This window comes from Plectropomus leopardus, chromosome 10 (genome assembly GCF_026936395.1).
Source record: "Plectropomus leopardus strain MGB_pleo_1.0 chromosome 10, ASM2693639v1, whole genome shotgun sequence".
NCBI lineage: Eukaryota > Metazoa > Chordata > Actinopteri > Perciformes > Serranidae > Plectropomus > Plectropomus leopardus.
This window is the reverse complement of record NC_142185.1, coordinates 17,858,557-17,885,528: the sequence shown is the minus strand read 5'-3', so window position 1 is coordinate 17,885,528 and position 26,972 is coordinate 17,858,557. Positions and strand designations below refer to the sequence as shown.

The window sequence follows — 26,972 nt, the reverse complement described above, 5'->3', positions numbered from 1 at the left end:
AGAGGGGTTTACCCTCCACTACATCTCTGCTAATGTCCATGTGGGAAGCAACATAGAACACATACCACAAGACAAACATACTCGCCAGAAAAATTGGGGCTTGAGAAAGTTCCCCAGCGGATTGGTCCTTGTCTGTGTCGACGCCGATGACGTTGCGCTGTGAAACACGTGGGCCACGGTATCCAGAGCTCACATAAACAAAGCCACATTGGCCAGACTGGGTAGTCGAAGCTGGTGTCGCTGTCAGTGCGCGGAGTCACACGGTTTTGTCCGCCTGGCATTGTTGGGTACCGCCGCTCATGATTTGGAGCTTTTACACAAATTGATGAATACCCCCTGCATGTTTATCGCATGGATTGAATGCCACGATCCTGATGTGAAAGAGGTAAGAATGACTCTTTGCTTTATTTGCAACATGATCTGTGTCTGCGCTTTACTTGCGTCGCCTTCTCCGAGCCTTTTAAAGCTTTTTTTTCTTTTGGTTTCTTTTCACTGTTTAACTGAAATAATTAGGAACTGAATCAGACTGCGTAGATCTGCTGTTGCTGCTGTAATTTCACGAGTTTTTTTTCGTGGCTTTCTGCTTTCTACACAAGTAATTCTAAGTGCGCAAAGTTGGTCTGATCACCACAAACACTTTATAAGAAGAAAAGAAAAGAGGACTTTTTTATGTTCTGTGTGCACGTATTTTGTCAGTATCCATTCAATTTTTTGACATATTCTAAAAACGCTATGCGTAATTACAAATTGGTTGCAGTTTGCGCGCAGTTTTGTGGGATAAAATTGTCTGTATTTGGGATCTTGATGTCATTTTTTTCTTCAGATATATGCTTTATTTTATAATCTAAAAATCTAGTAAATTACAAAGTGATGTGTTTTATTAGGGGAAGATCCAGGACAGAGCCGCTTTCTTGCATCCTGACACCCATACAGTTCCTGACAATACCCGTTTCAAGTGTCACCGAAAAACTGTCAGAAGACTTGAGGTAGGATATGGAAAATTATTTACAAATATAATTATAGATTGTTTTTCCACTGTATTTTATTATGAAAATACTCATACACTGCTATTTAATGTTTGGAGTAAAATTAGATTAAATACTAAACTGTGAAACTTCCCTCCCGGTTTCAAAGTCTAATGTGTTTCTACCGGTTCTGATTTGCAGCCATGCCCTGCGTTCAGGCTCAGTATGGATCATCACCTCAAGGAGCTAGTCCTGCTTCCCAGAGCTACAGCTACCACACCGCAGGAGAATACAGCTGCGACTTCTTAACACCTGAGTTTGTTAAGTTTAGCATGGACTTGACCAACACTGAGATCACAGCTACTACTTCGCTCCCAAGTTTCAGTACATTCATGGACAACTATAACACCAGTTACGACGTTAAACCGCCCTGTCTGTATCAGATGCCCCACTCTGGAGAGCAGTCCTCCATCAAGGTGGAGGACGTCCAGATGCATAACTACCATCAGCAGAGCCACCTGCCACCTCAGACGGAAGAAATGATGGCTCACTCTGGGCCTATGTACTTCAAACCGTCCTCGCCTCACGCACCGAGTACCCCAAACTTCCAGGTCCAGCCTAATCACATGTGGGAGGACCCCGGCTCCCTGCACAGTTTCCACCAGAACTATGTCGCGGCCACGTCTCATATGATAGACCAGCGCAAGAATCCGGTGTCGAGGCTTTCGCTCTTCTCCTTCAAGCAATCCCCGCCCGGTACTCCAGTGTCCAGCTGTCAGATGCGGTTCGACGGGCCGCTGCACGTCTCCATGAACCACGATAACCCGGGCGTGCACCGCGGCCTGGACGGCCAGAGCTTCGCGGTGCCCAGCGCCATACGGAAACAGGCTGGTCTGGCCTTTCCTCACTCCCTGCAGCTCAGCCACGGGCATCAGCTGGTGGACAGCCAAGTGCCATCGCCCCCGTCCCGAGGATCTCCGTCAAACGAGGGTCTGTGTGCTGTATGTGGGGACAACGCAGCCTGCCAGCATTATGGAGTGAGAACCTGCGAGGGCTGCAAAGGATTTTTCAAGGTGGGCTGACATGACAGCAACCGTCAATCAGAGTTTCTGTTGTTACACGAAAGATATGCTGTGTGTTCTTTATAATTGAAGGCGCCCGTGATTTAAAATTTGACCTAAAATAATACATCCTAAGCATATAATACAATTACATTTTAGACACTAAATAATAAACAGCACCTTAAAGTGCGCGCGTGAAAAATAACTTTATATGACAAGCACATATAGTTGATCTCAAAGGAATAAGTAAAATATGAAAGACCACGAATGTCTATTTGCTGTTGGTCTATTCCCTCTTGTTGGTTTATTCAGCGCAGTCCCAAACAGGAGATGAGACTGATATTATATCGTTTTCATCTTTTCTTTTTTTTTATATCACTTGTGCAGCAATCCACACTCCATGTTCTAGGTGTTATATATCCTTGGAAACAGGCCTGTAGAGTGACTTTGTTTATTTTTTCTGTCTTTTCAGCGCACTGTTCAGAAAAATGCAAAATACGTGTGTTTAGCAAATAAAAACTGTCCTGTTGACAAACGCCGAAGAAACCGTTGCCAATTCTGCCGTTTCCAGAAGTGCATTGTCGTCGGAATGGTGAGAGAAGGTATGTTTAGGCTATGCATTAAATTATTTTAGACCTGTAGTTATATTTCCTGTGGAAACGTGTGCGTAAAAGAGAGTTGGATTCTTATTTAAAGCCAGATTGAAGTATTTACTCACAACACCAGGAGTGCGTATTAATGATTTATATGTCATATTTTTCTTCCAATGCAGTTGTCCGAACGGATAATCTGAAAGGTCGGAGAGGACGCCTACCATCCAAACCCAAAAGTCCCCAGGAGCCCTCCCCACCCTCGCCGCCGGTGAGCCTCATAAGCGCACTTGTTAGGGCCCATGTGGACTCCAACCCCTCCATGTCTGCTTTGGACTACTCCAGAGTAAGTACAATGCAAGAAATAAAAAACACTTAAAAAGAAAAAAGTGACAACTATTAATCCAGGTGAAAATAGAGGGAACAAGATTGACGGCCTTTTTTAATTTCTTTTAGGTAACAATTTACAGCCTTGAAAGTTTTCTGTAATACTCTCAGGCTTTTAATGTGGTATATTTTCCCTCCTAAGTAAATTGCGTTGAAATAGAGAACTTAATAAAAAGAAGACATGAATTTAATAGTGAAAAAGCACCCTCTCCCTCTTGGAAATGGGCATTTGCAATTTCACGGATTATATATTTTAAAGGACCTCATTAAGGCGCTGTTTAAATTAAATTCCAGTTCCAGGCTAACCCTGACTACCAAATGACTGGAGACAACACTCAGCACATCCAGCAGTTCTATGATCTCCTGACGGGCTCCATGGAGATCATCCGGGGCTGGGCGGAGAAGATCCCCGGCTTTTCTGATCTACCGAAGCAAGATCAAGATCTCCTCTTTGAATCCGCCTTCCTTGAACTTTTCGTCCTGCGGCTGGCGTACAGGTGAGCCGCCTAATTACTAAACAAAACAATCTGTGGCTTTAGATAATCATCAGCTCCTCCTTCAAGCTTCATTGCTTTGGGTTTTATTAGCTGCCCAATAATAAGGAGGCTCTTAAATTCCCATTTATTGCCAAGCATAATTAATGGCATTTTCTTATTAATTGCAGGTCCAACCCGGTGGAAGGCAAACTTATTTTTTGTAATGGAGTGGTGTTACACAGGCTACAGTGCGTCCGTGGATTTGGAGAGTGGGTGGATGCAATCGTGGACTTTTCTTCCAACTTGCAGAGCATGAACATAGACATCTCAGCTTTCTCCTGCATCGCAGCGCTGGCCATGGTAACAGGTGCGTGAAGGCGGCAGCTTGTTTGGAAACTACGATTACAAAGAATGCAAAATTTTAGTTAACGTATCGGAGGTAATTTATATGTCTTTTTTTGTATTTCAGAGCGACACGGGCTTAAGGAACCCAAGAGAGTGGAGGATCTCCAAAATAAGATAGTCAACTGCCTCAAAGATCAAGTGACATTCAATGGCGGTGGACTGAATCGTCCCAACTACTTGTCAAAACTCTTGGGAAAGCTCCCCGAACTGCGCACGCTATGTACCCAAGGTCTGCAGCGTATCTTTTACCTAAAACTAGAAGATCTAGTCCCTCCGCCAGCAATAATTGACAAACTTTTCCTCGATACCCTACCTTTCTGAGTCTGACTCCATGGCAAGACCTCAAAGAACTTCCAAAAGACTGTTTATGAGTCAGACAGATTTTTATTATTTCTGAATATTTGCAAGCTCCGTAGGCTAACAGAACAATACCATATTATGAGTAAAGACAGAGAAAAAAAAGAATAACAAGAGGAAGAGACAGAGTTTGATTGCTGTGTAGGCCTTTTAATTCTTTTTTTTTTTTTAAATGCCAATCAAGTGAATCATCACGGGGAATTTCTCTCCCGAAATTGTCAAGTTAATCCGGTCTTGCAATCACTTACTGTTTATTTAACATCGGCTCTACTGATTCAGCATACTCAGATGTAATATATTTCATTTATATATATGAACACACACGCACACACACACTGTATATTATGATAGATTATGTGATGCCTCCAGTGCATCGGTTTATAACATGTGTACAAAGTTTGTTATAATGAAAAAAGATTTAATTTCCTTTTTTTTCTGACTCGTGCCTATGTGTTTCTGACAGGATCCCAAAAAGTATCCAGAAAAGACAACGCATGTTCTAGTTTTCTTTTTCTCCTTTTTTCTTTTCTTCTATAGGCACTTGCTGAGGTGATGTCTATATATAATATATACCGGACACTATGTAGTCTGCTAGATTTGATACAGATTCGTAGTTATGGCACTCCTTTTATGTATGACGCATATGTGGAAAAATATCTCATCTGTATAGAAAATGAGGGACCCATGGTGTTTGTAAAACTGTCAGACATTCCTTGTTTGTATGTGCTGTAAGTATTGTTGCTGTTGAATATAAACGTTTCTATATATTTATTATTTCTATTGCCAAGAGCTACACTAAGCATGGTGCAATTTAAACGATTTCAAACCATCCAAGTTTCATGCTGAGCACGTTGTCTATGTTTTATGTCTTATAAGCGTCTATAGGTAGTTATGATTTAACACGTTTTTTGGAAATGGAAAAAAAACAAAAACTCCCATCTTATATCAAGAGGTTCATGAGTGTGTGATATAGGCCCACATCTTTGACATCATGATGTACTTAACTTCTGTAACGCATTTGGTGCCGGATTTAAAAAAAAAAAAACTTTAGAGAGAAAGAAATATTTAATGTTTACAAATAAAACTTTTAAATCAATTCTTTTGCTAAATAATTTCTTTTAAAATAATTTAAATTCTCTGATCGGAAGGCACGAAAGAGAACATTTCATCTGAGTTTTAACCCTTTAAGCTAATTTCTATAAGTATTGTGATCAAGCCCATTTGCGCAAAATCAAACATTTTAATGACTTGTTTCTTTTAACATCGTACCTAAATTAAATGCGAAATTCTGTATAATTATTGAGTTCGTTATTGCATTTAAAGATTAAGACAATGTCGCTAATAATGTGCAGGCCTAATCTTTTGTCTCATCTTAGCCTGTTTAGATTTTCTAATTTGTTTCTACAAAAAATCTGTTACACATTTTTCTTCAGACGATCTAATTGTTTTATTTCAGCCTAAACTGAGCAAATATTTCGGTTATCAAAATGACATATTAATACAATTCAAAGTTGGAGATTTACTTAAAGTTTTCTCCTGCATGCGTTCATATTTCTTATAGTTGAATTGTAAAAAAAAAACCCCAAAAACAAATAAAAAACAATGGCATTTTTATTAACACAACCCAGGCTGTTAAAATACCTCCTTTCATTATTTGCCTTTTAGTGTTTTACAAAGGAAACAACAAAATTAAACAGGAGTCTTCATTTTCCGCTTGAATCCCAAATAAAGTAAAATTATCAGCGAACAATTTCAAAAAGAAAATCGGGGTTTTATAATTCAGTCTGTTCCTCTGGGTGCTCTTTGTTGACGCGCAACTTGATGCAAATAAAAGTTTAAGGTTGTCTTTCTGGACAGACTGTCCTTGTTGCCTAACAGTCAAAGGATTAAAAATGTGATGTCCACCTTTATGTTATTTCAATTTGTACACAAGATCATGTTTGCGTTACTTCAAATCTGCCTTCACTTTTATCACGCAGATTTAACCTGCCGATGATTCAGACCAAAACTTAAACGGACAGTTTTCCCCACAATAAAAAGCCTACAATGTGCTATAACAAATCAAAAGAAAACGCAAGGAGTGTGCAGCTGAACAATTGTGAAATCCTGTTGAGCGCTCGTTTACATTGTGCGTCACAGCGCTGCACTTTGCTGCTAATTTTTAAATGAACAAAAAATTATGACGCTACACACGGGAACATTTTTGTCTAAGCCACCGTTAAAGGTTTAACCGGAGCCTGTTATGTAGTTGTTTTATTGTAGTTTAACAGTAAGATTGTCCAACAACCCCCCGGGGAGTCCGACTCCGCGCCTTTCATTTCAGTCAGGTAAAACTCCTTTAATCCCATTTACGGATCGCCTTCACACAACACACAACTACAATTCACACCGTTTTCGAGATGTTGCTGCGCATCAACCCCGCGTCTTGTAGTCTGCACATGCAGAAATGAAAATCATCCAGAGATGTGTATAAAACGGCAGTGATTGGCCTGCACGAGCTGCAGCAGTGCGCTGTCACAAACCCTTTCCTTTAGTCTGTCAGAGGAGAGAAGTGACGCTAGGCTCTGAGGCATGTCTGGGACTTATCCTCACTGATTCCACATTTATCACATGATCAAGATGAAGGGAACAGCTTATTTTGAGAGATATTAGCAGCAGGCAATAAATTGTCTAAATAATTAGATCGTCACTGTAAAGTGCTAATTCCAAGGCAAATTGGGATTACACTCAGAACCAGTTTGCTGACATTTAGCAGATCTGTTGAAAGGGTGCATTACAATGTCACAAGTTCTCTCTATTGACTCAAAGTACAGTTAGGGTTTTAAACATGTCTATCTCCACACAATAAAACATGACACAAGTAGCTAATACTTCTGTCAGTGTTTGTGCATGATTATACATGCTGGAGGACTTGGAGTCTAAATTCATTAAGAGCCTATGACTTAATTTCCTCCCTGCACTTGACATCAGTGGAAGGTTAGACATGATCATGTCAGCATGAGTAGAAGAAAGACAAGAAATAATTCTCCAGTTGTTCATGCCTCGACTGCAGCTCCTGCACAGAGAAACCGAAGCCAGCAGGTGAAGGTGGCCATCTTTCAGAGAACAGAAGTAGATCTGCTGCTAAGTGCTCTTACACAAAGTGAGAACGGAAGGAAATTATAAGAGTCCTGGCTACTGCGAATGCTGCTTCACATTTACAGTAATAGATGCTACCACACATGTGCACGGTGCACATTGTGACGACCGTGGATTATATTGCACGCACAGCTGCACATTGCTGCACTTTTGTGTAATACTGTGATGCAATTTGACAGCTTCACATGTGCGGTGCTTGGTGGATTTAGAGCTCTAGGTGTTACATCAGGAGTCACTCCCCAACAACAAAACTGAACAAAGATGGACTTTCTCGACCATGTAATTTTATCATTTTTTGTTGACAGCTGACAGTGTTGCTTTGATTTAGTCTGGAGGTCTCATGTGTGAATTATCATGTTGGGAGGCCAACATAAACCAGCCCTTTGCCTCATCTGATCCTCATGGTGGGAGAACACTTGACCTTTCACCTGTGCACTACATGAGAACTCGTTAGGACATCCAATGAGGGAATCTCACTGTTACTCAAAGTGCAAGAATTATGTCCGCAGCAGTGGATGTAAGATACAGAGAGGATAATTACAAAGATGCACAAATATGCAAACTTCTCTACATTGTGTAAAACTGTACTTCCTTACACGATCTCTACTGCACATGAGTTTCAGACACAACATGTAATTTTCTCTGACTTGGATAGAATTAAGCTGAGAGTAAATGACAGCTAAGTGTTATCTTTCTTTACATTTTCATGTGAGCGGCATTACAAGTTATTTTGAGGCACAGAGTGAGAATCTTATTAGGAAGCTTGTGAGCAGGACCTGAAATAGATCCACATTGCTTTATGACTAAAACGGCATGACATGCTCTTTATTAGTCGACTTTCTTTCAAATGAAAGTGATTAACTCATCTAACTTTTTCCTGTATGCCAGTGCACTCTGGGTTTCATACTGCTACCTGAGGTGATATCCCACCTGTCTCATCCACAGTCTTTGGTTGTGTACCACTTTTCAATAATTCTGCTGCACTTCTTTTCATGTTACCTTTCCCTCCGTTCAGGCAGCAAGGCTGCAGTAAAACATGTTGATTACACAACTTATGAATCTCACGAGTCCTCCCGACTATAGCTCTAAACAAAATGAATGAATAATGAGCTGAATGATGGCCCTTTGGATATGACTGCCTATAGTTATATTACTGTGACTATTTGATTTACCATATTGAAATGCTGATGATTGTCCAATAAATAATGCAAAAAGCTGATTTCCAAGTGGCGAGGCAGAAAAAAAAAGAAATCCACCTTGCATATAGATGGAAGTGAGCCGTGTCTGTCCCTCTCAGCCTGTGGCCCAGAGCAGCTTTATCATTCATAGGACTAAACAGACAATCAATTCAGCAGCCATGTATGAAGGATGAAGGGATGCGACAAGCTGTGAATGATGAGGAGCCAAAAATCAAAGGCCTCACTCCTTCTTAGCTCTAATGGCCATTACCAGCCCAGACAGCACCAGTAAAATGAGGTTAATCATTTGCACAGATCCTTTCAAAGAAGATTGACTGGACTTGATGCCTAGTCAGATCACTCATAAATATTTACTTCATATTAAACAGCTGTGTATGCGTTGTTATCGCGCATTGATTTCTGACGGATGCTATCAAATTATTGTTTCAAGTGTGGTCAGTTAAAACTGTTAACACAATGCTTGTACCAAGACTCAATTATGGCAACCACAAGGAATTAATAATGCAACCAAATTGACAGGACATGATGTTAGAGAGGAGATTCTTTGGGTTTCTGCGGGAAACAGAGTAAAGTGACTTACAAATTATTGTATAATACAGAAGCAGAATTTGAATTTATTGCTAAACTATATTACACCCTGGAATAAATAGCCCTGAAGTTTATGGACGTAGCATGTATCAGTATTGAACACACGGGCTCAGTCCTTTGACCTTATTGACAAAACGAAATCGGAAATTTCCTTTATAGAAAGAGTTAATGTTTCCTCGGGCAGACATGTTTCCGATTCAATTAGTTTTAATGAAGCCGGTGCTCAGTGGTTACTGAAGTAGAAAAAACAGACATAAATGCCTGATGGTAATAGAGGACATATTAAGGAGGAAGGGATCGGACACACAGTGCGTGTTTCTAAGTGGCGAAAAATGCCTCTATCAGGCTGGTAGGAGCCAGTAGCTTGGGAAGCAGTGAATTGTATGAGCCTCAAATGATGCATTAGGATCTCTGGGGCGAGGCTGGAGGAGACTGAGGGGCAAACTGTAAAAACACACGGGCGAAGAATCTGCTTTTGATGACGCACGTGGGGGTATCGCCACACAGACGGTAGAATGATGCCCTTCTCAAAATCACATCAAATCAAATTCTTGGGCTGATGTCATTTTGTATTATTTTTTTGTCTAAAATGATGCACATTTATTGCTTTTTGTATTCTTCCCCATTTACACCTTCCACTGTGACAATGTGACTGAATGCAGGGCTGCAAACTATGCCCCCCCCCACCCACCTCCCCCGTCTGATGTCAGTGTGTAAAATGTCAACATGGTCAGATGCACTGGCTCAGTTCCCGCAAGAATATGCCCTCATCCTGTGTTATGGTTTGTGCTGCTGCTCCATGTGAAGTGAAACATATTAAACACACCCATGCACATGTAATCTGCTCATGTCTTTGAGTCAAATCGTGTGTGTGTGTGTGTGTGTGTGTGTGTGTGTGTGTGTGTGTGTGTATGTCTGGTTCTCTATCATTTGCTAAGTGTTAGAGTTCCTTTGAGTGTTTTGCAGTCCTCTCAATTAAAACAATCCAGATTAAAAAGCAGGTACATGGGCGCTTTGGTGACATAGAGATTTAAGGTGCAGGCCATCTAATCGCAATTTCCAGTTTGAATCCAGATGTGGAACTATGTTGCATGTCATCCACATAAATCTCTCTCCCTGTATTTCGAGTTTGCCTCGATGATCTGTCCTCAAAATGTATTCATTTAGAAGAATGCAGGTGTAATAGAAGTTATGTGCTTCACTTGGACAAATGTAGAGCTAAACAAAAATTATACAACTATTAGGGATTTTTAAAGGTTCAACATAGAGGTGTGTGATATATTGAATATACTCAATGTATCGCAGCTTGTTCAGTGTGAGATATGTAAAATGACTATATCGTGAAAATCAATTATAAATTGCGACATTTGTTTAAGCCACCGGCAAGACATTTGCTTCAGTGTTTCGGTTCTCTTGCTCTCTCTTCTATGGCTCTCTCCCCTCACACACACACACATGCGCACACACACACACACACACACACACGCACACACGCACACACGCACGCACGCACACACGCACGCACGCACGCGCACACACACACGCACTCGCACGCACACACACGCGCACACACACACAAAGCAGGGCTTTTGCAGAGCTCCATATTGTGACTGTTTCGTCACATTTTACTGCTATGGAACACCAGTGCGACTTGCAAATACTACCAATAGATGAACTGGAGAGCTGTTAGTTTGTTTACAGCTTACAGCGAATAAATCATAATGTTTAATGGTACGGCAGTAACAGTTGAACTTTCTGCTAATGCAAACATCCATCTGTTGACTTTTTAAGCTTCAAGTCCACAGCAAAAACATCGACACTTCTGAACCGAGATGAGCAGGGTCATTAAAAATAAAAGCATCATGGGTTCCCCTTTGATTTATTTAATTCAAGCTATGCTCTTTAAAATGTATTATATGAGTACTTTAACTTTGTTATGACAGTAGCTACTTCAGGTTTATTGTAACTGCAGTTTATTTAATAATATAATTATTTGGAGTAGATTTCAAAATATTAAGATACATATTGTGTGCTGCGATACAGCCTAAAAATACTGCAATATTATTTTAAAGTCATATCACGCAACCATAGTTCAACCAGAAAATGTGTTCTTACAAGCACCAAAACTAAGATCCCAGTTGTGTCACCCCTTGATTAAATCAGCAGACTTGGAAAAACAGGTTGCGAAGCTTTTGCAGCGACAAAGTCCTCCCTTCAGTGTGATTTGGTTTCCAAGCTGAATCCCAACAGAGATAATATCAAGTTGAGAAAAGGAAATAAATGCCTTAAAGTGTTTTTTCACTTCACTCACAACAATTTCAGCATTTCCTTTACCTCAATCTTCCCTGTGCTGACTACCAGGAGGTAAACAAGCCTGAAATTCACTCACCCTTGTCTGCATCTACAGGACATCTCAGGCCTCTACTCTTGCTCTTGTTTGCTGCTAGTGTATGCATGGATTTCTGTGTGCATGAATACATACACTGTAGGCGTGAACACAAACCAGTAGTGATGGTTTTACAAAGCTCTCAAAGCACATATAAGTACACATCTATAGTGACAAGGTGCCAATAGATAGTGGAGTGGTGGATTCTTGAAGGGTCAAGAGGGGAATATGATGTGTGTGTGCATGTTGGACAAAAGAGAGGGGGGAGAGGGGGTTGTGGGGTGTGTGAGTGTGTCACAACAGACAGAAGAGATCCAGCCCAGGCTCCCACACAGCTTTGTCATATCACTAGGAGATTAGGAACACACACATGTCAAGCTAGGCAGAGCCTTCTGCAATAATGCACCTGCCAGCTCTCAAGATCCACTCAACCCCTGTTCAACCCCTTGTTCCGACATGCTAACACAAAGGCTCTCACACACACACGAATGTACAAAATTTTTAAATATTGATCCCCTTCTGTTAGCGCACATGAAAACTGAAGAATGAGATCAGTGGAAAACAAATTAATTGATAAATAGCATGAAGCGTGTTAACTTGTCAAACAAAAGAGGAACAAATCAAATGCGTATATTAAAGTTATAGGAAAATGTAGTTCAGCAGACGAACAGCGAAAAATATCAAAGAAATGAAAAGGTTGGGATCTGGGGAAAGTGGATATTTTACATGAAAATCCCAACGGGAGAAGGTCGTTGTCTTTCTTCATGACAGAGTTCTCCAAGAAGAGAAGAAGAGAGGGGATGCTCAAAGAGATTCATCTTCACCAAGATCCAAGGTCATCCAACCTAGTCATCCTAGAAGCACTTGAAAAATATAGAGTGACGACTGGAGATATTCGTCCCCCCAAAAAAGGAGTGCGGAGGAAAGACTGACTGAAGAGAATCACTGACCTTCAAACAAGCTCTCTATCCATATAGAGTAGGGGAAGACATGCACAATCCATCAAAAATGCACATGAACTTTCCCTCTTCAAATAGTTCCCGCTTGAATAGCAGTCAATGGATCAACTATGAATATTGCATGTAGTGAATTGTGGGAGGTTCAGATTGAATTCACCATGAAAAAAAACCCAAAACAAATCAGTGATATTAGAATATCTTTTTAGATCAAGTCTCGAAAAATACATCATGTGTAAAAAAAAAAAAATTAATTGTGAATTGTGAGACCCTGTTTTTGTTCAAATAAATTAGGTGTGTAAGCATTTACATGTAAGAGAAGAAAAAATAAGCTACATATTAACAAAGAGTGTAAAAACAACTCAGATTCCAAACTATGGTCTTTTTTTTGCCTTTTGCCACAGTCCCTTTTCAAGAATGGAAAGATCAGTGTTAATTTTCAGCCGCTCTTTGATTGGATGAACCTGCCTCCCTCTTGCACGACATGGCTAGCACAGGTCAGTGGCTGGTGCAGTGTAGCATGAAACAAACAAATAGAAAAAGGCACCTTGTGGCACTTGACTCTCGCCAGAATGCAACTGACGGCAAGCCTGCCAGCATCCTGTAATAACGACCGGTGCCTCCTAACCAAAGAATGGGAGAGAAAGGAGGGGTGGCGGGGAGAGAGGAAGGAGAGATGGGAACAGGGGAAAACATGGATTTAGAGGTGGATATGGACGGTGGAGAGGACGGAGATGTGGAAGGAATGATTGCACATAAAGTCGCATGTTAGTGCTCTGAAATCCAGGAAGAGGTGACATCTGACCAGAAGCAGCTGCAGTGAAAATAGATTTACTATTGAACAACGAAAGAATGCAGTAGTTTGATAATTGATTGACAAATATCAATGACGGATTGTGACGGAGGCAAAGCTTTAAATATAATCAAATGGATAATTCAGTGCTGAAAAATTTAAGAGTTTGATGACACACAAGATGCTTTTAAACATCAGATGTTTCATTTTATTAACTTGTTACTGTTTATTAATGATTGTTTGACTTTATGATCTATGGATGCACTGCTGCTTGTTTTTTAACTGTGTCTTGTAATGTGTCCTTGGATGCTTTGAAAAGCTTCATTAAATTAAATGGATTATTATTTATTTTGTATTAACAACAACAACAATAATATTAATAACAATACTAATAATAATAACAATAATAGTAATAATAATAATAATAATAATAATAATAATAATAATAATAATAATAATAATAATAATAATAATAATAATAAATGTGAAGAAATAATATGCATTATGTTTTGAGTTTTTTCTTTCTATACTAGCAGTGCATGTTCGCTGCATGGCTGCAGCACTATTAGTGTCTTGGCTTTCCCACAACTTTATGAACTGGGGTTGCATGATATTGGATTATTTTGCCAATTTCCAATATGCCAATATTTTCCAACTCATTTTGGCTGATTGTCAGTGCCTACTTGTATTGTGATGCCCCACTTGCAGATGCAGATTGAAGATGCTTTTCAAAAAGCACACATTCACCAAGCAAACCTGTCCCCTACTTTACACCTTTGCTTTTTCTTACTGTAACCCCCCTGAAATGCTTCAATGCTACATACATACATACATTCAATGCTACATTTTATATGAATCAGTACCAATAAGAAGATAAATACAAACATACACATTCTGCTAATCAAAGGGGAGCTTCCCCAATTGTACACATCAAAGTCTTTTTACAGGTCTTGAGGAGGACCACTGCGTATGTGAAAAAAGTTGTTCAGAGCCTGTTGTGGCCCCAGAGGGAACTCAACCAATTCTGATAAATTGCCTCAAGTGATATCACTTCAGTCAGGACAGGATCAGCTCAAACCATGGATGTATAAAGAGAATTGGATACAGCAACGGAAGCAGGGCCCTGTTCATACTATAAAGTTACTTAGTGGCGCACAAAGTCAAAAAAGATCCACTTCCCAGGTGTCATATTACCCAGATCTTCCACATCCTGGAATCCAGAGCAAATTAACTAGAGATTTCGCCATCTTAGCGGCTAACTTCTGCCGACTGAGAGGCTAACATCAAGTAAAGTTATGGTAGCCCTCCATAACTTTAATGGAGACGAAATTATTTAATAATGCAGCTCTTCTAAACCGTTTATGTTATTGGACTGAATGAATCAGATCCTGATAATGAAATGAATCATTTAATGGGGGTTCAAAAATGATTTTTTTCCAGGCATCTCTCTCACAATAAAGTCGATGGGAAAAAGTGCATGGCATCAAGTTAGAGACCCAGAGGTAGTAATTCCACTTACTGGCCACTAAGTAAAATTTGCTGGAGGGGGAGTTGTTGGTTGAACTGTGGGTATTGTAGGCCCCACGTTTTGACAAGAAAAGAGAATGAGTGGTATAAAAAGGAAAATATTTCTGGTTCTCTGGCTTTATTTAAAAAATATAAGAACATCTATTGTGGGTCTTACAATGTTGTAATAGTACAATGCTAAATAGGTCGAGGTCTTTTTTAAGGACCTTTCCACCTTTTTTTTTTTAAATCAAATACAACATGCATGAATATATGCATAAAACAGAAGAAACTTTTTTTTTTCAAACTCTAAACATATCTACATTCAATTGTGGTTCAAGACAGCCTCAACAGTCCATGCAAAATTAAGAAAACATATAAGCTGGACATGAGAAGGCAAAGAGGGTAGGAGGAGGGGCAGGAGGAGAGGGGATAAGACAGGAGAGGAGGGAATGGAGAACAGGAGAGACGGGCCGATCATTTCTGTGATAAGACGAGGAAAATAAGTCTGATTATCACAGAGGCCGGGAGCATTAGACAGACAGTTGGAAGTCATCTCAAAACTCAGGAGGAAAGAGACAAGACAAGAGGTCACAATTATGCCCTGCTAGCTGCACTCCCCTCCTCCTCATGAAGTCCTCTAATATATTCGGTTAGTTCCTGTATGGCGCGGAGGGGAAATTCTAATTAAAGGGTGGGGGGAATTTTGACACATGTGAGGCAGAGATCAATATTTAGCACCATAATCAGCCATTCCTGATGGCATGACGGTGTCACTGCGAGCAGACTGCAGCTCTCCATTAGAGTGCTCGAGAAGCAGACGGGCGGGCCGAGCAGGCAGGCAGCCAAGCAGGCAGGCTGCATAGAAGCCGCCAAACTCCCAGCCATCATGAATCAAAGCAAGTGATGCCTCTCGAACTCCATTTTGCTTTGCTTTTTATCTTCATTCATCCTCTTAAAGGAGAAAAGTGAACTCTGTCAGGCTGGTTTGTGATATGGGTGCAGGGGAAGTGGAAAAGAAAGGAAGAAAAATGCCACAGACGGGATACGGTAGATCAGGAAGAAGCACAGCTGTCAGGAGTTTGGACTAGGAGATGATTGTAAGGTACACAGATGGTCCTGCCTATTGAGCGATTTCTCCTTTGGTTTGGCAAATATTTCATTTGAATTTTAAACGGTGGTGGAAGATGTATTTGTATCTTTTAAAACAGTAGCAATGCGACACAGTGAAAATTCTCCATTACAAGTAAAAGTCTTGCATCAAAAATTACTTAAAAAGTATGAAAGTATAAAAGTATTTAGCAAAATGGGCCTAAGGTATATAAGGTAAAAGCACTCAAAAAGCAGAAATTGGATCCCTGTGAGGGTTACATTGTTGGATTCAAATTACCATTATAGGTAATGCAGTGCAGTTCTGTTTTGTTTTTTGGGGGGGGGGTTCAGTGCAATGCATTTGTGCTTTATAATTCCTGTATTTCCAGCAGTGGTTTGTGATTTCATTTGTTAGCATTCCCACACAAATTTTTGCAGATAATGCATTTTTAGTTGGATTTTCATTGATGCATTGTACTGTTATAGGTAATGCAGTTCAGCTTCCAACTCTGACAGTTTTACAGCTCAATTTCTGTTTTGTTCCTTTGTTTCCTAGTTGTGCAATGTAATGCATATGCACCTTAAGATTCCTGAAGGTACTGACGCAGAAATGAAGTTCAGCTTCCAACTCTGACAGTTTTACAATTCAGTTTCCTGTATTTTTTTCTGCAGTGCAATGTAATGCATTTGCGCTTTAAGATCCCTGTATTTTCAGCAATGCTTTGCAATTTCAGCTGTCAGCATTCAAACGCATTTTCTGCAGGTAATGCATTTTCTAGTTGGGCTGTTCTTACTGATGCATTTTATTGTTTTAGCTGGTTGAGGTGGTGCTCATTTTAACTATTTTAGACAATGTTGGGTGATTTAAAAAATAACAGTGTGCCATAGATAATTAACATTTTTTTGTGTTTAAATTCTTAATCTGTAAAATGACTGGTGGAAACAAGGAAAAGTAAAATATTTCCCATTTAATTGTAGGGAGAAGTAGAAAGTGGTATGAAATAAAGTACAAGTATCACAAATGTGTTTTCCAGTATAGTACCCTACTTGAGTAAATGTGCTTCAAACACTATAAATTCTTAAAAAAATGTTTCTTTTTCAAACTGGCTTCTTATTTTATCATCAAAATTACTTTTGAAATTTTCCATGCACACTCATACACACCGTCACACACTCTCACACAAGCACACACAACATTTGTTGCGTGTGAACACTACGGCTCAGCTGACATGGATAGTGACCACTGAGTCAGTATCAGGAACATGGTGTTGTTTCCTGAAGGCAAGGAGAGAGGGCGAGGGGCAAAGGAGGGGGCATGTGGAGGTGTGTGTGGGTGTGTGCATGTGTGTGCGTGTCTGTGCGTAAGAGGGTGGGTGGGGTGGGGGTGGCAGTCCAGCTCAGGGTGTCCCCTGTCTCCATGTGTCAGCCCATCTCCTTGTTCTTGCATGTCAGTGACACACACGTGGGTACTTACCAACCCAAGTTGCTCCAATTAATGGCTGTCCCACTGCGCTGTCCGTTGCGCGGTGTGCTAGCCTGGGTGACAAGATATGGTCTGGGATCTGTCTCTCCAGTGACATAAGGAAGGAATTTTAAGAGGGAAAAGTGATGCAAACACACACCGCCTCACGCTGCGCACAGATAGGTAGATAACAAAGACTCTTGTAAATGAATGGCAGTGAGGAAGGCATTGAGGATTCTCTAATTACTTGCTGCAATCTATCTAAGTCACTGGCCTTCTAATTTGATTTATCAGAATGCATGAAATCCCTTGGAATAATGCCCTTATTAGAAGGACAGAATTGACGGGGGGACAAGAGGTCTGCCGAGAGGAGGAGGAGAGCGGAGATTTAAGCATCAATTACAGTCAAAAGGAGAATTAATAGTTATTAATCCACAAACATAGCCATCGTTCTCTCTGCTGCCTCTTTGGCACTTGGAGACAATCTTCTTCACACTTGTCCTGCCACACACAAACACACACACACACACACACACACACACACACACTGGCATATAGTATAAACACACATAGGCTTTTTTCTGTATGCATGCGAACACACACATGCATGCCTACGAACAAAGATCAAAACAAACACACCCACACACATACACACACACACCCATACTCATGAGTTGGAACACAGACATTCATACTGCAGAACTGAGTGAAAACGAGCATCTAAAAAAAAAAAAAAAATCATGTGTAAAATAAGGACAACAGTTACAACGGCAACATGCCATAAATATCTCTTACTGCGGATGGTTCGTATCATTTTGCCCACCAGCAGATCAAAGGTCTTTAACTCTTTAACTAAATTCTTGACTGACAAATTCAATTGCTGTCAGTCTTCCAGGGCCCTCAATGTAATATGTGCATTTTGATTCAATTTACCCCTGCAGATACATACATATACATATTGTTTATCTGGTTATGGGCACAGAAAAATCAATACTTATATCTGTGCTTTGTCATTCCTAAGTGCATCATGAAATAGCAAGATATCCCTCTAATTGAATCCAACAAAACCACATAGATTGTTAATTTTGTGCTATTAAGCTTTTGCAACATTTACAATGTCTTCTTTTTGCCTGTTGATGACTCTTGTTTGTCCCCTTGTATGGGAAAAGAACATTTTATATATCTAAAAATTGAATTTAGAAAGGTCAATCTCTAAACAAATAACAATAAATCAGGGATGAAGCTAACTTGTGTCATTTCCAAGGAGAAGAATTCAGAGTACACAGGACCAGTTTTCATATCATATGTAAAGGATAAGTATTTTGTAACTGCACATTATCATGATTAATCAAAAAATTCTAATTAATTCAAGTTACGACAGCACTTTTTTTGAAACCCACATGTGCACGAATAACAACAAAAGGACAGCTTGTCATGTTAAATAATTTAAAGAGCAGTGAAGGCAGCAGTGCTACATTACAGTAGGTGACACTCTGGTCTGAGTTTTATGTTAAATCCTGTGGTTTTTGTTAAAGGGTTGCTGAGTGGCTGAAAGGAGAATGCCAGTATGCTGTTGCCTTGCTGTCAGTCACACCGAGGCAGTATTTAGACAGGGAGCTGAGAGGTCTGCTCCGCTGCCAGCTCCTGCCTTTTAAACAGCCCTTTCCTCAGAGAGACAGCTTAGCACTGAGTGCCAGTCAACCTCGCCTGCCCTGTCGGCGTGTGCACACACACACACACACACACACACACACACACACACACACACACACACACACACACACACACACACACACACACACACACACACACACACACACTTTGATAGCCTCTCTGCTAAAGAACAAATTGGCAGAAAAGGGAGAAATGATCATGTATGGTCCAACCCAAAGGTACATTGTAATGGGTCTATCCCCTCTTTTTCAACAAAGTGGAGCGAAAGGCGTCTGGACAGCAGATTCATCAACATTACTTGAATGGAGGAACAAGCTCATACAGCATTACGTGGCTGACAGGGAAGATGAATCTCGGCAACTTGGCGCATCGGGGATCCTCAGAGCCCCTCAGTCATGGCCTGTGGTAAAGACTGAAGGATGGGAGAGAGGTTGTGGAGATAACACATCACGCCCTGTCTACATCCCATATTATGATGCTGTCCTGTAGAGTGTCTGGGACAATACTGTGTTAGCTGCCAGAGTGCCGTTGACATCATTGACAAACCTCTATGGTGTCAGGCAGTCACTCACACTTCTACTGGGTGTCTGTCATCATGCTCAAACGGTCAGGCACTGACACCTTTTCACGTGAATGAAGATTCTCCAGTGGCTGACAAAAAATAGTGGATGGCCTTTAAGGAGGGGAAAAAGACACAGCAAGAATAGCACCTCTCCTCAAAAGGAGAGACTTATAATTTGCAATAATGGCACACCGGTAGCTCTAGGAGAGAAAATTACAGGAAAAGCCGATCTGAAATATCCTTTTAACTGGCAGAAACACATCCATTGTAGACAGAAGTCTTGTTTACTTGGTAAAATGGCATCAATTAGGAGCGGATGGCAAAATTAGCATATTCTCTTAATGGACTGGCCTTTCTTGTGCGGCGCTCTCACACTGATTGTATGGAAGGGACATGTTAAGGGAGACTGAGAAAAGGTCAGATGTCTGCACCATTCAGGTGATCATATTTTTCACCAAACAGTTGTGCATTCTCCATGGCTATTGTCATGTTATACTGCAGCTCAGAGCAACATTCCAGAGTGCAGGGAGAATTTGATTTTAAATCGTTGCGGAAAACAAGTCACTCATTCTGACACTTCCAAGATTCTGGACACCTAGCCCTTGAAAATATCCACTGTGTTTAATATATTCCATATGCTTATGTTCTGAAATAGAAATAAGGTGATCACTATAAAGATGTAATTATCAAAGCACAAATAAATGTGCTGTGGTTACTACAGGAAAAATACCATTTATTCTAATAAAAATGTTTCCAAAAAGCAAAAAAAAAAAAGCTACACACCAAAAAACATTCTCTCATCAAAAGTTAAGAACAATCCGATCTACTGCGCTTTTCTTTCACAATTAATTACCAGCACCAACTGTTGGGATTTACTCTTTAAACTGTGAAAAATATATCAAGAAATTAGAGAAATTAACAGACAATTTAAAGTTGTGTTCAATATCCTGTTCCTAGAACTGAGCTAATCATTTTGAATGATTTGCCAGTTTATTTCCATTATTAACAGCCCCCCATCACTATGGAGGCTAATTAATTCTGAAAATGATATTTCACCATCAATGCTGCGGTACGTATCTCAAGCAGCACTCAGCTCCTCCCAGCCAGACCAGAGCCGCAGACTGCAAATTCTCCCCTCGTCCTCCGCCCCCTCCTCCCCTCTTCCCTTGTGCCTCTGCTCCCACTACCCCAAATTGACTGGTCTTGCACAGTTGCAGCTGAACAAGAAAGGAATTGCTAGTGTCAAGACACAGTTTACAAATATGACATCTCCTCTGCCATGGCTGGAAATATGAAATATTGATTTATGTGCAGTAAAAGGTCTTATAAAAATGATCACATACACATGAGGGATTAATGCGCAGAAGATCAATAGAAATTTCATTCTTGACACTAGACTGTCACCTATGGTGAAATGCTAAAATAAAGAAATCAATATTATCTATGAAATGTCAAATTTATTATAATTATGTGGATGAAAGCTGGCCAAGTGGCTCCCAGGGGGTTGAGAGGGATAGGGTACCGCTCTCAAGCATCCCTCATGTCCCTCCTTCTCATGCTGCCAATTTTGAGAGCAATATTGGTGTAAAGGGTTTTCACCCGTAATGTATGGCCTTGTTGTAACAAATTCCTCCTGGAATATTTAACTGTGGAGAGACTGACAATGGACCGAGCTGCAGTTCATAGCCTGCAGGTTGCGTAGTTAACAGCTGTTAGCTTTGGCACATATTATATGACTCTGCCCTCTAGATTGAAACCTATCTGGCAGCTGCCGCTGACACGGACAAGTCGCAGGCCACATAAGTACAACATCTCAGCAGGCGTCGTGGTTCAAAGATGACAGATTCAGTCAGGCTGTGTATTGATCTCGAGGCTCGTATGTAGTGGGTAATCATGCAGATTTGTTTTGCTCTGGACTATTTAATAAGAGAAGCGTTCACACAAAGCCATAAAATAATCAGAATAATTGAGAAAAACAATGCCAGTTTAAAAATGAGTTTTTCAATCCACACGGGAAAAGTTTGTGAACGAGCTTCCCCATTTTCAAACGAGACTTCAGCTCTTTATGTGTCATTGGGCTTTCTCAAATCCCCCCTCAGTGTTTTATTTGCATTTAAACTAAGAGCTATTTGTGTTCATTCACTTGTTTTCCATGTCTAATTAATATCCTTTGAATGTGTGGGGATCAATTTATTTAATCAATGTTGGGTAGTGCCTCTGGCCTTCTAAAGGTCACTTAGATATGGAATGGGAAATCATCAGAGTCAGATCACAGAGGGGCGAGCAGGTAATTTGAATGTGGCAGGCAAACTTTGCATGTATGATCACACATTTCTGAAAAACTACAGAAAATTATTCTCCTTTCCGTCTTCTCATTTCAGGCAATAGTCTTTTTTCCCCCCACCGGAGGCCCACTGTACACACTAGAGTGTGGCAGCTGTGTAATCCCTTTAACAACCGACGGGGCTATTAAATGAACCGGCGGTGCAGCTGCAAATAGCCAATAAAGCCAGCACAATATCATCCCTATTAAACAGTAATCTCGGCAGGCTTAAGAAGTTCTCTGAAAAATGGGAGGAAAACCATAACAAAATGTAATCAAGCAAAACATGGGGATTTTCCTCAACAAAATAAGCCAAACAATTTTCACAGCGGCTTACATGAAAGGTGTCGAGCAAACGCACTCGAGCCTCAGAGAACTTCTCAGCCCCTTCAGGTGACCATGGTGTGCTGCCTTATCACAAATACAGAGGCGCACAACAAATAAAATGAGCCTGTCAATCGAAGCAATTTATCGCCACAGATATTAACAGAGAAAGGGAAACAGGGGAAAATAACAAATTGTGCAGTTACATTTTAAAAGTGACCAAATCGAATTCATAAGATCACAATTTGAGAGATAGAACCCAGTTTATTTTTTCCTCCCTTTCACCGGCTTATGTGCTCTGTCAGATGAAAGCTGAGCAGAGAGCCGCCGTTGATGGAGCCTTTGAGCCTGGGAGAGGAGGCAACGCAGCCTCTTGAAGGGGTGCCGGGGACAGCGATAACCAGGGAGGCCGCGGGAGCTTCCTCCGCTGCCGGGGGAAGGTGTTCCAACTTATCAGAGTCTGCACGCGGGGAATGATTACCCCTCTGCCGGGCCGATTACTGCTGGCTCTCCGGGTCAAAAGCAGGCCAGGATGAAAGAGAGAACTGAAGCCTCCTATCCTGCCTCCAATCATCCATTAGCACTCAGAGCGAGGGGCTTGTCTACCCGTCCACCCCCCTTCACACCCCCCCTTCCTCGACACGGGCTTGTCAGTCTGGTGCATAAGGAGGAGAGGGACGTAATCACAGGCGTGACTCTCACTCACACTCACACTGATGTCATGGAGGACAGTGTGGGGCCTGTGGAGGTAATTTATGGATCCAAGTATAAGCACTTCCTTGACATATTATTTATTCATTTGAGTTTGTTTAAGAACAGTCCTCGTCATCTGCAGGCCGAGGCAAAGAGTGTTTACACTATTGATGTATGGTATATATGCTGATCCACTCGCATGAATAAGAAACAGGCCAGAAAGCACAAAACAACAGACACATCAAACGACAATAACTGACTGCAACAAACACACACCACCCAAGATTTTTCTGGTTTTTGTTTGCTGAGTTCTAATAATGTAGGAAAAGGAAGGAGAAATGCACTGCTGCTGGTCTTTCAGTCTGCTTGCTGCCTGTGCCCGTTTTTTTTTTTACTAGAGCTGTCAAATTATTAATTTTTTAAAATCGAGATTAATCCCAGAATTTCACCAGTTAATTGCAATTAATCACATTTTTAAATCACGTTTTCAATTCCATTTTGCATTACAAAACAGTTCTGAAGTCCATATTGACAAGGTTAAGTAATTCATACCATACTGTCTTGATTACGGATCAAATGTCAGCAAAAACTGCATGGGACTAGCATAAAGGCATGTCTGTAAAGGGGAGACTCATGGGTATCCACAGAACCCATTTTCATTTAGATATCTTAAAGTCAAATGTCAAGGGACCCCTGGGAAATGTTTTTCCATTGCCAAAATTTAGCCTAACGTTGGAGCGTTATTTGGCCCCCCTCCCTGAAAAACTAGCATGACATGGGCTAAGGGACAAGGGCCACTGGGTTCCTTAGGTCTTCTAGTCTCAATTAATACCAGTATCATCACTCTAGTTTTAAAACTCAGTCCGGTACAGCGTCTTAAAGACAAAACTTTAGGCCAGCAATTAAAAAAAGTTAATGTACGGATGTGTAAATGCTGAGAGCCCTATTTTTTTTTTTTATTTACAAATCTTTCATGACGCTCCATTCAAACAAATGTACTGTCTGTGAAATATCACTAAGTACCTCAACAAACCACCTCAGCTTGAAACTATTCTCCCGAGTGAGTGAGACGCTACACTTATCGTATCTACATTTAATGCTTCACTCTGTATGCATTCCCCAGTCGCCAGCATGTTATGGATGGACAATGGACTGGTGCAGCACAGCTGACCAGACTCACCTTTGCCTATAACAGCACAGCCCTTCAGATTAAGGTCAGTGCTTCAGTCAGCTACCTCTCGCTCTCCTCTCTTTAATACCAGAAAGGGACAGGGGAAAAACTCCAAGCCAATTGCTGGTGGCATCTCTGATGAACAGAGTGTAAAAATTCGTCCTTCTATGCTTCCATGCACAGGTCAGTGTTGGGGTCTTTACAATACAACAGAGTAATGCCTTACTCGGAAACCTCAATCGTGTACTTTCAGTGACCAATCTTTTTGCTGATATGGAGAGCTGGGTCTCAGGGGAGTGGGTCCGGCTGTGCCGTCTCTGTCACAGGTAAGCCAAAGACAGACTGCAGGTCAGTCCTGAGAAAGGAAGAGTAGGTGCTGCAGTCACAGAGACATGGAGCCACCACCGACAACACTGAGCTACTGCTCAATTTAAAGTTTTAGACCTACAAAGTACTTCATGAAAAAGAAGAAAAAAATTGGAAGAATTACAGTTCCATAGAAACTGGGGAATCCTGCTGAGGTATATCATGTGGCACAACTGAAAGCTCCAAAAAGCTACAACTGCCCATTATAGTGAGATTGTTTTTTAGTAATGCCCTTGGTCTTGCGGGTTGTTCCACCACTCTGGTCCAAACTGCAATGTGTCAACAACTGTACGGATTAACGTGGAATTTGGTACAGACGTTCAAGATCCCTTGAGGATGAATCATACTGGCTTTGGTGGTGCCCTGACTTTTCCTCTTGCACTGCCATGAGGTTGCAAAAGAATTCCCGCACACTGTCTAGCTTGCAATGTCACTGTATTTGCAATGTTTCGGTGCTAGACCTTCATCAGGCATACCATGTTCGCAAAGCACTGAAACGTTGCAAATAAAGTGACATTGCAAGTTAGTCTGTGCACGAGTTCTTTTGCAGTTTTTTTGGCCGATCTGTCCCTCTCCAACGCACCTGTCTCATGTAATAGATGTGTGAAGTGTTCTTCTGCTCGAGATTGCTGCCATGAGGTTGACATTTGTGAACATCAGCATTTTAGCATTGTCATTGTGAGGATGTGTCTATGTTAATGTTAGCATTCAGGTTAAAGCACGGCAGTGCTTAAAACAGCTTCACAGAGCCACTAGCATGGCTTTAGACTCTTAGTCTTTATGATCAACTGCTTGAGAAAAGTTTACCAGCATCTGTTTAAGCTCTTTTAGCTGCTGATGTGTCACTGAGGAAGACTGTGAATCCCTGGGGCCCTTCTATGTATCTCACCTTTCTCTATGAATATTAATTTGCCCCAGGAATCATTTAAAGGGAATGTTCTGTGGATTATCTTGAGTAACAGAGTCATGATTTCCAAAAAGTGACACTGCTGTTGAGTTCTAATTTATGTTTTCATTTTTTGGCGTTCGAGCTTCACAAGCCAGTGCCAACTAGTTCAATAATATTTGAGAGAAGGCAGCCATCTCTACAGCTGATATCTCCAACTACTGGTAAGAGTAAAAATATGTATTCTTGATATTCTGGTGAGCTGTTCCTTCTAGTGTCAGTTCAAATGACTTAAGACTGCTTCTGGGAGGATAAACAGTAAAAAGGATATACGTGGCATCAGATATGATGAAGGAAATACCGCACTAATACAACAGTGCACATTACCTGACACGGAATCAATCACATAAACCTCTAATATGACTGAGAAATTATAATCACGAACTAAACAGCAATTCATAGTGACCATCTTCATCCCACGATACAGATCTTTATTGAAAGAAATGCTCTTCCAAGCTGAACCCATTAGCAGCAATCTATTGAATAGCGGGACATTGTTACCTACATGTCAAAGACTTCTGTATAACCAGATGTGATCCCTGTTCTGCATTTAGGTGATGCGAAAGTGTCCGACCGACTGTTTCCTATGCTGTGATGGACGAATGATAGAAGTAGAGTAGTCCTCACATTACTGGAGATAAGAACTGACCCTGGCCTTCTACAGATGAGCGGACGTAGAGCATGTCAGAAATAGTAACCCCACACTACTGTAGTGATGCTATTCCCGAATAAAATCTTGTTTGTTCTATTTTGACCATCCCCTGTGTAATGAAAGTATTCGTTCCATTTAAATATCCTTTCAAACTGATCAAATCTGGAAATAAAATGAAAAGAGTAACATGGAATGAAGCACATTCATCATTATTCAGATGAGATCACAAGTTGAACGAGGTAACAAATTTCTGAGGCCTGCACAAACAAAGAGGGAGCTCACACTACATGGAAAGACCTGTGGAAATGCTGTTTTCAATGATCCAAAGCATCTTGTCTTGTCCTTTTCACATGCTTCCAATGAATTATGTATCTGCAGTGATTTATGGTGCGCCATGCTCAACCCTCTTCCTCTCCCTCAACGTGGAATCCGACATGGATTTTTCACAGGGAGCCAACTGGGAAAACCAAAATTGCTCAATTTAAGGAAGTAATTAAAACTGTCCGCAATCAATATTTATCTTTAGACGGACCCTGGTGGGGGTTTAGTGGCTCACCATCCCCCCACCCTGCCCCATGTCTAGCCCTATGTCCCCCTGCTCCTCTCATTGACAGCTGTTCAGCTCCTTCAAATAAACCACAAACAGGAGCAAGCTGTTCCCACTCAAGACTAAAATGACATGTGTCGTCATTAATCAAATGACCATTAGATGTGAGCCAGCACAAAATATGTTGAGGAAGTTTAAGATACAAGATTTAGATCTATTTGCAGGGCAGTCTATCTATAAAGGGGAACTTGCCAATAATTGTGTAGTCAGTGCAATAATTAACTGTAATTCTAAAACCGTCAGTCCATCATTTTTACTCAAGCGAACACGTTTAGATATTATGAAACATTCAA

At 40.8% G+C, this 26,972-nt stretch overlaps 1 protein-coding gene and 1 long non-coding RNA gene across 4 annotated transcripts in view; one reads left to right on the top strand and one right to left on the bottom strand.

Moving 5' to 3' along the window:
- The first annotated feature begins 225 nt into the window (after positions 1-225).
- On the top strand, positions 226-6,209 carry LOC121949080 (nuclear receptor subfamily 4 group A member 2). Its single transcript, XM_042494680.2, has 8 exons — positions 226-385; positions 885-986; positions 1,167-2,038; positions 2,499-2,628; positions 2,799-2,962; positions 3,298-3,500; positions 3,668-3,846; positions 3,949-6,209. Exons 3-8 carry the CDS (start codon positions 1,169-1,171, stop codon positions 4,203-4,205), a joined length of 1,803 nt encoding a protein of 600 aa, XP_042350614.1. The 5' UTR covers positions 226-385; positions 885-986; positions 1,167-1,168; the 3' UTR covers positions 4,206-6,209.
- Positions 3,753-26,972, bottom strand: part of LOC148188501 (uncharacterized) — a 95,287-nt gene continuing 72,067 nt past the window's right edge. Inside the window, exon 4 of one of the 3 annotated variants that reach the window (XR_015777633.1) lies at positions 3,753-3,875. This is a non-coding gene — a long non-coding RNA (uncharacterized LOC148188501). Of the gene's footprint in view, positions 3,876-22,893; positions 24,464-25,890; positions 26,530-26,972 lie in introns of those variants that run through there. The other 2 variants (XR_015777632.1, XR_015777631.1) reach the window with 2 other exon arrangements.

What these genes read in the sequence shown, in the direction of transcription:
- LOC121949080 (XM_042494680.2), top strand. Translation starts at nt 1,169, where the DNA reads ATGCCCTGCGTTCAGGCTCAGTATGGATCATCACCTCAAGGAGCTAGT. An exon ending in GCTGCAAAGGATTTTTCAAG is followed by an intron (nt 2,039 to 2,498) that starts GTGGGCTGACAT and finishes CTGTCTTTTCAG; the next exon opens with CGCACTGTTCAGAAAAATGC. An exon ending in GTCCTGCGGCTGGCGTACAG is followed by an intron (nt 3,501 to 3,667) that starts GTGAGCCGCCTA and finishes TATTAATTGCAG; the next exon opens with GTCCAACCCGGTGGAAGGCA.